The following is a 13,659-nucleotide window of genomic DNA, read 5'->3' on the forward strand; positions in this document are numbered from 1 at the left end:
GGACTGTTTTACACAGCGTGTTTAGTGGTTATGGGATTCCCACTCCTGATGAAGCAATTTTCTATCATACTGAGCTCTTCTTGATGAAGAGCTGAACAGAAGTAATCTTGGGATTTGTGGATAACCAACTAGAGAAAAAAAAAAACCTCAGTTGCATGAAATATGGTCAAAAGCAGTGATTACAGTCAAGTCACAGTCGCCTCAGTACATTTTATCAAAGAAATACTGTAGATACATTTTTTTCAGATTTTCTTTTAAGCTATTTGATTATTGGAAAAATTGAGGTCTCTTGGACCTCTAAAAATCACTTAATACAACAAAACGTTTAGTACAAAAAATGTGTCTGTAGTTGGACAGATTAAAGACAAATGGAAAGGATGACAAAGAGCTGTCCGTAGACGCTGCTTCATTTTAACAGATCACAAGGAAAAGAGGTTAGAGTAGTAAACTAGTAAAAATGAAGCCTTAGTCGATGTAAGTCTCTAAGTTTGTCATTAGAAACAATATAATTTAATACAATTCAAACATTTAGCATTGTGAGAAAAAACAAGGCTTCTCGTTTTAGTCATTTTAAAATTAAACGTGTCTAAACTGTCTTCCTTCTTCCTACTCTGAACTATCTTCCTACCAAACAGAGGAGTTCACCTTGGCCCTCGTTGGCTATGAGAGGATAACTTTTCCACACTGAAAATGAAAATTCACCCCCATCACTGACTTCAAAAAATAAACTCAAAACAAAGAAGCATTCATTCAGAACAAGAACTACAAAATTGAGAATTTTGGTGAGGCTCTGGTGAATTCCCCTTGAAACAATATCCTGTTTACATGCGTGTAGTTACATCTGATGCTGGCTGGTAGCTCGAGGGTTAAACTGAATCCACTGGATTTGTTCTAACAGTTTACCATCTGATGTGGTTTACAAGTTCAATTACATTCCCAACTTGTTCTCATGAATCTACACTCTATTTGACCTTGTCCACATTTGTTGACCACGTTAATTAATGGGAACAGAGAAACAACAATTTGGACAGATGGCATTTATCTGCATGCTACTTACTATGCATGTGCTACATTTGAGAATAAAACTGACCTGAGTGGAAGTTAATGCTGTATGTTTACTCCTGTAATGTCTCTTTAAGGCCACTAGGTGGCAACATTGCACCAAAAACAGTAACTGGGAGGGATTCTGCTTGACGGATCCTCCAGTGACCTGAAGTGAAGCGGGAGAGGTCATCGTTATTAGGAAGTACCGCAGATGTGTTGCACAGAAAGTGAAAATTTTAAATTCGTTTGTTGCAACTTGTTATATATTACAGGAAGAAATAACTTTTTTTATTCCTCGCCCTGGTTTTAGTTTTGAATATGCATTTTCTCTGGGTTTAGTGGCGCTAAAGGATTTCTTTGCATGTTTTAGAAGCTGTTTAAGTGCGCACACTCATTAACTTTGGGTGTTTTTTATGTAGGTATCAAGGAAATAACATTCTGCTGGTATCTTGTCGACATATTTAAATAGTTAACATCTATATTTGTCTCCTTTTATGTCGTCTAGAGAGCATATTGTTAGACATAAGGCCCATTCCCATAAGCATATGCCTGATATTTTTTTCTTTTTTCTCTTTTTTTTTTAACAACTAGTCATTTTTATGACTCTTCAATTCAGTCGGGCCATTATTATCATCAGCTCAACCTTTTGATTTACGAGAACATCTGGTGGATGTACAGGAGGCGGAGTGCAGCGCGCCCACAACGCCTTTCTGATCAGTTACTTCAAAATGTCTAATAGAGTTATAACGCAGCAGATTTTTAATAGCCTCCCCATATGTGGACACTTGAGCTCAAGTCGTATACACACACGTGCACATACACGCGCACGCACACCTTTACATGGCTGACATAGCGTGCGCATTCCTGCCTGCGTGTAATAGCCAAAGATATTTTGCAGACCTTTATGTCTGGCTACCATGGAGTTAGTAAATCACAGTATTAACATGGCTGGATCATCGGGCCCCCGCGACTGACATCTCTGTTTTTGGATACTGAGGCAGTGATATTTGGGCTAACAGTGTGTGTTGGTGCTCGGGGATATAAATATATGCCACCCCAGGGGCCTCGAGTGTTCGCGCTGGCCCGCGTGCCGACCAAGGCAGACAGATCATGGCGAGAGACCCGGCTACAATCAAACAAATGTGCTGAAGGATAACTCTGACCGTGTGTGTGTGTGTGTGTGTGTGTGTGTGTGTGTGAGTAATCCTGAGGCAGTGTGTGAGTGTGAGAGACATTTTATCTCACGTTGCTTTTATTTATCACTATTTATTGTATCGTGTACTCACGTGGGTGCTCACATTTCTCCTCCCACAGCAGGAGACATAAATAAACAGCTATAGACAATGATGAGACGATTGCGGGGGTTTGGTGTCTAACCTTGACCGTTTATGGCATTTATCAGTCATTGCAACTGGCTGAGACTCTCATGTCTCAGTCTGCAGGCTGCACAGTAAACGAGGACAAATGTGTAATTAACAAAAAGTCATATAATCGCTAAATGAAAGTAAAAGTTGTTTTAGATTATGAGAATAACAACAAATATAATTGTATAATGCAAAAAAATTGCGCTTTTTGTTAGAATTGTGTGACATTTTGGGTGCGCTTTTAATTGTGCAGTATCACCAACGTCTGATCTGAAACGACATCAACGTGTCAAACTGATTCTATTCAACAATTCTTGATAAAAATCTTAATTTTCAAAGATACCCTCCTCATAAAAATAAATAAATAAATAAATAAACGACTCCCTCATTCTTTCCATTTCATTATAATTAACCAAACAGTACTTATTGAACAGATGGCCCCCAGACAATTCAATTTGACAATTTTGAAATGACTGTAATGACGGGAGGGAGAAACATGAGGAGAGCTTCAACATCCTCACTTTCTGCAGGATGGACTTATAAACAGTTTTCATGCATGTGAGCCCACTGTGCAGTTTCATGGTTCTGTGAACAAACCATGCAAATTTGTGTGTGTGTGCGTGTGTGTGTGTGTGTGTGACACTTTTTTTCTTATTGTTTTTGTTATCGAGCAGTTATTTTTGAGTGATTGCAATTTTTTTGGACAGCGGGACAGCGCACAGTTTAGCTGTAATCCTCATATTTATGTTGGATTCAGCACTTAGTCCCGCAAGATTTATGTAATGCATCTAATCAAAGCTAATTTCAAACCATCGGGCTGTAACAGAAAAATGTGCGCAGCGGCTGCCAGGCTTTTTGGTGAGCTGAAACTTTTCTTAAGCTCATAATCTGCCAGAGTTGATACTCTGAATGAACACTTGGACTGCTCAACGCAGTTGAGTCAGTTCTTCCGAGACAATATAACATTTAAATTCCATTTTATGTTCAAATCAAGTCATTTTTGTGTTTCCTCAAAGCTGGGAAATGTAGAAACACCCATGCGCGACGTGGAAAATTAAAATATGGATGTTCATCTGATGAAGCTGAATTAATTTGACACATATACACATAAGTGTCCACAATTAAATCTGCACACAAGTGGTGCGGCGACTGCTCAAACTGTTTCCTCTCACTGTGTTTTTGTCTCATAATAAATGAGACAAAAATACGTTTTATCTGACGCTCATTTAAACATTTGAATCGGTTTGTTTTTTTGTTTCGTCTCGTTTCGCAGACAGATGCGGGCACATTTTCATAGCTGCAGCTCAAGTGACCGGGCAGCGAACAGACGATAGATGTTACAACCACCCCGGGTCTCCGCTTCACTCTGCCCTTTACTCTCTGTGGGGAAACTGCATGGATTAAACTAATGTTCACCCCTGAGTTGATGTTTGATAGTCGTGAATGCATTAATTGTCAACTCTAAACACATGCACAAAAAGGCACAGAGCACACACACACACACACACACGAGCGCGCGTACACACACACACACAGCGCTCAGCTTCTGACTAAGTGGCTGGGGCGGGACGCTGCGTGGGACGAGGCGGGGACAGCAGGCAAGCGGGCGGGCAGCGTGCTGGTCGGGTTGGTGGACAGCTGATTGTCCGTGTTATTAACTGTGTTTGGGGGCGTTCCTGCTCGCCGTGTAGACCACGCCTCCTTCACCTACTAGTTCTCTGCTGTTTGGCATCCCAGAGATGGTCCAAAGTGATTCCTCAGGGAAGAAAAGAGCGCAAATCACCCGAGCAGGAGCTGACGAGGAGCGGAGCCGCTGTTGCCCAGGACTGCCTCTTAATTGCGCGTAATCTTCCGTTTCATTCATCTTGAGCAGAGGAGAGGACTTTGTAAATAGAGAAACGGATCGAAGGAGGGTGAATCGTCTTTCATCTCCTGGTTTTCTCTCTCACCGTGGACTGTTTGTCACAAAAACTGACATTCTGCTTGTGTTTTTGTCAGCTGCACCTTGATCCGGGGGACTGTCGCCAACTCAGCGCAGCCTCTCATCCTGCGCTTCCCCTTTCATCGCTCTCACGTTGTTCATCTTCATAGTCGCTGCTTCCCCCTTCTGTTTTTTCTTGTGGAGTCGCTGACATGAGGTGCAGCTAACCCTGGATGCTGACAGCTCCCCTTTTCCTTCCACATGTCGCATCTTTTGTTTACTTTGAGAAACACACGCGCAACTAAACGCCAAGTGAAATAGACCACGCCACTTTGCTCCTCTGACAGCGCGATCAAACAGACGCAGCCGGAGGGGAGGCAGGCAAAAAAAAGGAGGGAGCCAAGGAGAGGAGGGATAGAGAGAGAGAGAGAGAGAGAGGAGAGAGAGTGAGAGAGAGATAGCGACAGTGTGAAGGTGCGTTTTGATGTTTGGCATCCACGAGAGCATCCAGAGGAGTGGGAGTAGTATGAAAGAAGAGCCCATGGTGGCCGGGATGAACGCGGTTCGGACATGGATGCAGGGCGCCGGAGTGCTGGACGCCAACACAGCCGCCCAGAGGTGAGCCTGAGGCGGCCTTGGCGCTGCGCTGACACCGGGGCGTGGAGACCGGGGGGAGAGCACGTTAAGATCTGCGGTGTTTAAAGACGGAGCGGCTGCATCACTTGGGGCAGCATGCGTTCCCAGAGGACGTAGTTGTTGGATAACTTCAGTTCCCGCTGGCGTTATAAGTTTTTTTTTTTTCTTTCTTTTTTTTTTTTTTTTAAATACTCAAAGTCCAATATGATTTAATATTGTATGCGGCTCAAAGTGGGTTAACATATTTGTGGACGGAAAGCACTACTATGTCGAAGCACTTTTAGGCTTTCAGGGTTTCAGTATAAGCTTAGATTAACTTTGTTGTGCGGAAAGTGTGCTGTGAGTTTGTGTGGAGGCTTTTCAGCTCACTTCGGTGGCTGTATCTCTCTCTGGCTGTGATCGAGCAGAGTGGGTTACTTTTCACAGACTGCATGCAGAAAAAAAATGTTTGGTTTTTTTTTTCAAGGTTGAATTAAGCAGTTTTTCTTACAAAATAAAATAAAACGCTTTCCTTTTAATTAAGCTGGTGAGGTTTAAAATGAGAATAGGCACACGTTTATCGACTGCAGGCCTGCTATCATGACAGAAACTCATCTGTCAAAAATTATGCTTGTAATTTAAATTTGTATGTTTAACACATTTAGGCCTACATTTTAATATTTTAACTCATTTGTTTAATCATTGTTGGTTGATCTGTGAAGTGCGTTTGTGCGCATTTGAAAGAGGTTTTAATTAAATTACAGGTAGTTCCAGATTTTAGATTGACATTTATTAGAAACATAAGCGAACGTAGCTTATATTTTAAAAGCAGATCTCTCTCTTTATGTTTGCATTTCTTTCTTTCTTTTTTTTAAATTATAAATTGAATTGATTTTATTTTAATGGCTTTCGTTGTGGGTGCTGCTGGTGTGTGCTTGTGTCCGCAGCGGAGTGGGTCTTGCTCGGGCACACTTCGAGAAACAGCCGCCCTCCAACCTTCGCAAGTCCAACTTCTTCCACTTCGTCCTGGCTTTATACGACAGACAGGGTCAGCCGGTGGAAATAGAGAGAACCACCTTCGTTGACTTTGTGGAGAAGGAAAAGGTGAGTTTGAACGTTTTAACCAAAGATACATTCACCACATGACAGCTTATAATAAAAGGATCGAAATAAGCTTATAGTGTAGAAATCGTGGCGGTGCATTGACAGATGACTGGCACAGTATTCCGGCCTGTTAAGTCACAGTGATAAATTACCAGCCGTGTGTTAACAAAGTGGCCAGACGCACACAGCAGGGATCACTGGTCCTGAAGGCTTCCCTGAAGTGATTTTTTTACATGTGGTTTCCTGAAAGACTTACAGACCTCTTATTATTATTATTTTTTTGCTTCTTCTTTATAACTACAAAACCATAAAACTCAAATTTAGACGAATTTACACGAAAGTGTAAATCAAGTGCATAAAAACTTTTGCGCCCAGTTGCCACTAATGATATTGACTCATATTTTTCATGACAGTTTAGCACAGCGTGCAGCCCATTCCTGCAGGTGTTCTCAGTCAAGATATTTAATTTTTTAAACACCCATCAATATTAGTGTTTGATACGTCGATCAAGTGTGATATTGATCTGTTTGCAAGTGGCGTTTACGGTGTGTGTTTGACATTTAGATGTTTCTTTTATTTACCAGCATTTAGCCCAGTATCGGCTTGTTTTCTATTTATTAGATCCAAACGTCCTTCTGCTGTTGGTCAGTACTAATAGCACATTATAACGCCACGCTGTGATTTATTGGATATAGAAATAATGAAAATGTGAAATTATTTTTTTTTATTTTTATATTTGTTAAATGTCTGCAACAATTAGAATCAGTTTCCATTTTCAACATTGGTTAATGGTTGTTAATAGTTCTGTTTTATCAAGAAATGCTTTTTCCCCCCAAAATATCAATTTAATGAGAAGTTGAATTTACAGAATATATTTCATCAAATAACAAAGAAAACTTGTTCAAGTTGCAAACAGAAGGGTTTTTTTCCTTACTTCTGGCTGTGTGAATGATAGAAACGAAGTGATTTAAATCTTTTAAACAGTTACAGGGTGATAACATGTTAGTTTCCAAAAAAAATCTGAAGTTGTGGACGCGCAGTAAAAGTCCCAGGAGGAGATGGCTCTGCTCGCTCTGACCGGGTTTGTTTGGTTTAATTTTCATAGGAAACGACGGGGGAAAAGACCAACAATGGGATCCATTATAGGCTTCAGCTCCTCTACAGTAACGGTGAGTTTGGATTCCATCATTTTTATGGAGCTGTAACAAAAGCAGTGAGTGAATGATACGCCAAAGCAAAGTGAGGAAACTCTGGACACAAATGTTTTACGAGGTCAGATCTTATTGCTTTACTTATTTAGCTGGACTGTTCTGGTGAAGGATCAGTGCTTTATCTGTTTAATAAAATGTTTTAAATGTTGTTATTTACACTACCGTTATTATTATTATTATTATTATTATTATTATTATTATTATTATTATTATTATGGTGCTTACGTCTCCCTACAGTAAATATCTGTCTTTTCCGGTCAGCCTACTTTGGCAGCAATATACAACCCAAGGCAGCAAAATGAAATGTTTCCCATCTTTCTTTAAAATGTTTATTTTTTTAGTCTTGATGCCTTGATTGAATAATTAAATTACACTGATTATAATTTAGGGGAAAAAAATGTGTGTTTCTTCCTGTTGTGCATATTTTCACCGTTAAGTCCATAATTAAATGTTTTTACAGATAAAATCAACTGGGTAAAGGAAGCAAATTTAATTGTAATTCTAAGCAAAACTGACAGCATGCAACAAATAGTGAAAGTCATTAGTAACAGTTTGGACTCATTCGGTTTTCCTGAAGTGCCTCACAGGGGAAGTCAGAGGGAATCAATCTTGTGATCTGAAATATCCCCTCTTATGTGGCATGTGATCTGCAAGTTATGTTTTAACCAAGAGTCTGTCTCGGTCTCTCTGCAGGGATCAGGACAGAGCAGGACTTATACGTTCGTCTCATCGACTCTATGACTAAACAGGTAAGAGGTTTCGGATTAAACTGAAAGCCTGAATCAATTCGGTGGTTGTGTTGGTCTGAATGTTTGCCCCCACCTCAAACCGCCCTCCTCCTCCTCCTCCTCCTCCTCCTCCTACCCCCCTCACCCTGCTGCATGCCTGTGTCTGAGACCCTCAACTTCAGCACAGCACAGCCGCCTTGATAAACGACCTGTCTTACCTGTGGAATACATTTACAGAGGCCCAGAAAAGTAGAGGACATGTGTCCTCATACTCTACCTCTGCACAGCAGCCAGTAACTGGGGATGTTGTGTGTGTGTGTGTGTGTGTGTGTGTGTGTGTTTTCACAAGCGTCAGGCAGCTTAGGTGTGCATGTGTGGTGTGTGTGACTGTGTGATTGTGCACATATAGTGTGCGAACATCTCCGTGAGGTGGAGAAGCAGTTGTGTTAGTGTTTCAGAGAGACAGTGATGCATGCCAGCTCACTCTTTGAGGACCTTGACCCTCATTTCCTCAATGTGAAACAGAACAAACTATCCCAGAGTGTGTTATGGCCAATTCAATCACACAAAGAAATACAGAGCAGCGCATGTGGGCTGGCGCACACTGAGGGAATTCTCCGTTAGGATGAATTAGATAACGAAGAAAATAAGCCTCTTCAACGCTGTTTTGATATCAGGTCTTTTGTTTTGCCAATTCTGCCTCTAGTGCCATTAGGCTTGAAGAGAGTTTGCCTTAGAATGAAAGGAGTAGGAGGGGGATGTTGTTTGTGTGTGCACATGGATGTGTGACTCTGTGTGTTTGCATGTTTATGGCTGTATGTGTGTGTGTGCAGGGTGATCACAGCCCTGGAGAGCATGTTGAGTGGGGTTGGAGGGGTAACCAGACTAGATTTTTGGACGCTGTGCTGTATGGACCAGATGGTGCACTATACTCCAGTCTGGCAGTCCAACTGCTCACTGTACCCCACCATATAAACACACGTGCGCACACAAACACAAATGCACACGTAGGAGTACACACACACGCATGCATGCACACACACACACACACACACACACACACACACACACGCACACAAACAATTTCTCTGTTACTGTCTCTGTCAGAACAGAGCGTTCCTGTTCAGGAGGACTGGATTCCCACGATACACACATTTGCCAGATTGACAACACTACTCCCAGATGAAAGACACATACACACACACACACTTCTCTGTTTTTTATTTGCGCCCTGCATAGTGGTTGACTTTTTTCTTTCTTTCGGCATGCCACATAAAAAAATATAAACCATTTTCTTTCAAATTTTCTCTTATTTTCTTCCCTCTTTAGGCGATCGTCTATGAGGGCCAGGATAAAAATCCAGAGATGTGTCGGGTCCTGTTAACCCATGAGATCATGTGCAGGTAAGATAAAACACACCCGCTCACAGCTCTCTTCTTTTCGTCTGGCCATTGCTTTACAGTACAGATCACGATGAATGTTTTTCTCACGTTGGAGGTGTGAAGAGGGGGCAAATACATGAGGAGCACTGTTAAATTACAATAGAAATCTTATCATTTTCCTCAAAGTGGGTTGGGGAGATGGGCCCTGGCCTATTTCTTTTGGTAGGGGTGTGTGTGTGTGTGTGTGTATGTGTGTGTGTGTGTGTGTGCATCCCTCTCATGTTCAGCTAATTAGGACAAGGAAAAGCTCATTACTCAAACCCATCCTCCTTAGTCTGTGTAATACATGCAGTTTGCTGTGTCCTGACAGTGAGCTATGTGCGGAGGGGGACAGACTCGAATTACACATAAAATACAGACACACACACTTTTACACACACACACACACACACGCACGCTCACTCAAAAGTAGTAAGTAAGCAGAGCCCTCACCGGCCACAGCGTGCATTTAGAATCAATAAAGGCATCACACGGCTTGTGACTGTCCCTCACACGCCAGTCGTCTAGAAATACATGCAGAGTTACATGTAGAAAAATGGCTAGTGGCAAAAGCATAGCCACTTCCTGGTTATCACACGAGGCAATTTAGACCACTTGTTTTCATATGCTGCAGGAAACGGTCGAGATCAGAAATCTGATCTGGCTCTCCAAGCCTCCTGTCCTGAGGGACTCAAGAAAGTAGGGGGGAGGGTCAGTCTCTCTCATTCTCTCTCCCCCCTTTTCTCACTCTCTTTTTATGTCTTTCTCCGTCTCCTCCCACACACATACAGTTGATGCACACATGTAGTCAGGCACAGGTACACACTGACATGCATACCATAGACACAGATGAGCAGACAGAGAAGAAAAGGTAGACGCGATAATACTTTTTTTTTTTTTCGGGGCTGGGGGGAGTGGGGGGCTCAAAACACTGTTACATTGTGCTGCAGTCAAATGATTCAGAAAGGACTCGTCACATCAGTATGCAACCCCCTTCTACCCAGCATGCACTACTCCCCAGGTCCAGTGGGACCACTCTGTGACCCACTTCTGAGAGAGAGAAAGAGAGAGAGAGGCGGGATAGAGGGAGGGGACGAGCACTGAGGAAAAATAGAGAACATAAGATGTCTGGTTGTGTGATGTCTGACAGAAATGGAGCTAACCTGAGCCCTGGAGGCTAATTCAAGTTTGTATCCGGCACCATCTAAGCTCACTGTTTTCGCTCTTCTCTTCCAAACTTCGCCTAAAATCGCCCGGCTGATCTCACCTGCTGTAGCGCTAGAGCTCCCGGTCTTACCCCGACAAGCCCAACAGAAATCCAAATCATGCTTCTTCTTAAACTCCACGAAAGTCTCACGCCCCTTTACACCTCTTTCTCTTTCCTTTACTCTCATCTGACTTCCTCTACCTCTCTGAGTTGTACATTATCTTGTTCACTCTATTGTTCACATCTTGGTGACTAACTCCCTTTTTTTTCCCCCCACCTCCCCCCTTTTCACTTGCCTCTCGGCAGCCGATGCTGCGATAAGAAGAGTTGTGGCAACAGGAACGAGACCCCATCAGACCCTGTCATCATCGACAGGTAAGCAAACTTTGCCCTTTGACCTCGGCTGACGCGATGCTGCGCTGTCATCGCAAACACGGCACGCAGGGCTGTGTCTGAGCAAGAAGTGTATGTGCAGAATACACAGGCAGCAAATGTTGGAGAAACATACTATAGATATAAAATCATGATAAAGTGTAATTTAAATTTCCAGTGAAGTGAACAGACAAAAGCAGTTTTCGACATGTGACTTGGCTGAGAAAATGTAACCTGCAGGCCTAACAAAGCAGGCCACAGGTTGTTTGAATCATCAGCAAACGTAATTGTCTGTGTAAGCAAAACGTGTGAAACAGCAGTAATAATATTCCAGTGGTGTGTGTGTGTGTCTGTGTGTGTGTGATTTTTAAGGAGGAATCACAGAGCAGTACAACTTTGCTTTAAGTGTGGTCAAACAGTGTTTGTGTGGTTGGGCTGATGACTTCGCTGATGAGTAGTTAGGGTTACAGCTACAGCCTGAAGTCTGTGTGTGTGTGTGTGTGTGTGTGTGTGTTTCTGTGTATAAATCTCACTCTGAGACGGGTGTGGTACTGAAGGTGGTCCGCTGTTTTTGACACTCACACTCTGCGAGTGAGTGCGTCCGAAAAAGGAACAGCCCTGTAAGGTTTACAGTCTTGTGTGTGTGTGTGTGTGTGTGCCTGTGTGTGAGACACACGTGTGGACAAACAGTGTGAGGGAAATTATTTGTTTATACTTGAGCAATTGCTGAAGCGTGCAGATTTAAGGCTGCTCTGATCAAGACAAGAAGGAGAGCACAAACTTACAGGCTGAAGTGATTTTCCATAGAAGAGTCACAGTATCACCTTTTCAGCATGTGGTGATCTACAACATGTCCAAACAACTGCATTAGCAGGTAAATAGAGGTAAACTGTAGGTTTTTTAGGTTTTATGTCTGATTTGAATTTGTCTCATTCGAGTGTATTTGTGTGAGTGTTAATGAGGCAGTGACCTGTGCTATCTGATGAGCACAGCTGTCCTGTTCTCGCTGTCGCTCTGTCAAAAGCCACTCTTTACCTGCGTATGTATGTGTGTGTGTGTGTGTGTGTGTGTGTACATCTATGTGTGTGCGTGCGCCACCCTTGTTCCGCTCCAGTGAAGCGGAAGGCCTCACCTCAGCGCTCCCTGAGACAGCTGCACCCCACCACATGGCCTCAGACAACACGCCTGCCCATCACTCTGTGCCATATTTCTGATTTTTGTTTTCCTGTGTGCATACTTGTTGAATTTCTCATCTGTGCACCGCGTTGCTCCGTCTTCGCGGGCGCCATTCCTGGCTGCCACGGTTAAACTTTCCCTTCAGTTCAGCCGTAGTCTGAGCACAGCCACCTCGGTTGAAACAGGCTGATCTCCGCCGTGAACAGCTTTCCCACACTGAGCATGTGTTGTGGCGGTATTCCCCCGGCGCCCAGCGGCTCAGGTGTGAGGGCAGCATTAACGAACAACAAATTAGAACAGGGGGAGGGAAAACAACAGCAATATCTCCGTTTTCCTCTCCAGCGAGCACTCTTTCTGGACAGGAAAATAGGTCAGGTGAGAGGAGAGCTGTTGGGTTGGGAGGGGGGGGGGTAGCTTGTTCTAAAGGGGGGGTTCTGAAGGGGAATAAGGAGAGGAGGGTTTATACGTTTGCTCATTTAGTACCAATATATTCTTGGCAGTTGTAATAATCAGAGAATCATAAACAAACAAACAACTGTGAGGGTGAAACTGACTCAATTACCATGAGTTCCCCTCCTTCAAATTCATAAAGAAATACCATCAGCAGCCCCTCTCCACCCTTGAAGTTATTTAGTTCGTTAAATAAGGGCTCGTTAGCCCTCTGCTGTTTCGCAGAGATGATTAGATTTTACAGCCCTAATTAGCTGGGCTAGCTCTAACTCTTCTGGAAGAGTAATGGGTCTGATTGCCTAATTAGCTCTCTCTCGTTAAGATGGGAGAAACAGGCCACTGCAGCAAAACCGCAGGAATGAGGAAAAATAAAGTCAGCTAATGAGAAACTTATTTGATTGTTAGGAGAACAAATCTGGTACAGTGTGGATCGGCAGCGCTCTGGGTACTGTACTCGCTCACCGGGAGGATCTCTCTCACCCCTCTCCGTGTCTCGCCTCCCGCTGGAAAGAGGATTTGTTTGGGCTTTAAAGCGTCTACAAGGAGCAATATGATTCAAATTTTAATTATGAAGCATTTGTTTAGGCTATGATAGCAAAAAGCACTTTAACATTACTTAGATTTTCACTGAAGTTGAAAGAAGCATCGTCCACGATCTCTCCTGCTCTCTGGCTGTTTTGATTTAAGACTATTACTGGCTTAGGCAGCATTCAGTTTTACAAGAGGTGTTGTCATCTCTGACTCTCGGATAAGTTTCAAAGCCCACCTGATTTGAATCAGTCGATGCCGAAGATGAAGACAATTCGTGCCATATTTTATGTATTAACCTCCGAGGCGGTGAGTTCTTGGGAATTCAGAGAGACCTTGTCGTGACATGTTGTGTCTGTGCTTGACACTGGGCAGGGGAAGCAGCTGAAAGGTGAGAAGCTCCTGTGTGCCTCTCTGTGTCTTCCCCAGGGAAACATGTGTGGTCCACTTTAGCCTCTTACAGAAGGCAGGATAATATGAGGGGAGCCCTTAACCCCCACACTCCCCCCACACACACC

The 13,659-nt window shown here is 43.1% G+C and overlaps 1 protein-coding gene across 3 annotated transcripts in view; it reads left to right on the plus strand.

The window, feature by feature from the left end:
• The first annotated feature begins 4,209 nt into the window (after nt 1–4,209).
• ebf1a (EBF transcription factor 1a) overlaps nt 4,210–13,659 on the plus strand; it is a 55,770-nt gene continuing 46,320 nt past the window's right edge. For 2 of the 3 annotated variants that reach the window (XM_041048022.1, XM_041048023.1), the window contains exons 1-6: nt 4,210–4,947; nt 5,892–6,048; nt 7,154–7,217; nt 7,953–8,008; nt 9,317–9,390; nt 10,922–10,990. In XM_041048022.1, coding sequence (XP_040903956.1) covers nt 4,814–4,947; nt 5,892–6,048; nt 7,154–7,217; nt 7,953–8,008; nt 9,317–9,390; nt 10,922–10,990 — 554 coding nt within the window. In that variant the 5' untranslated portion in view covers nt 4,210–4,813. The remainder of the gene's footprint in view (nt 4,948–5,891; nt 6,049–7,153; nt 7,218–7,952; nt 8,009–9,316; nt 9,391–10,921; nt 10,991–13,659) is intronic. The other variant, XM_041048024.1, reaches the window with a different exon arrangement.

This window comes from Toxotes jaculatrix, chromosome 10, assembly GCF_017976425.1.
Source record: "Toxotes jaculatrix isolate fToxJac2 chromosome 10, fToxJac2.pri, whole genome shotgun sequence".
In the NCBI taxonomy this organism is placed as follows: Eukaryota; Metazoa; Chordata; class Actinopteri; family Toxotidae; genus Toxotes; species Toxotes jaculatrix.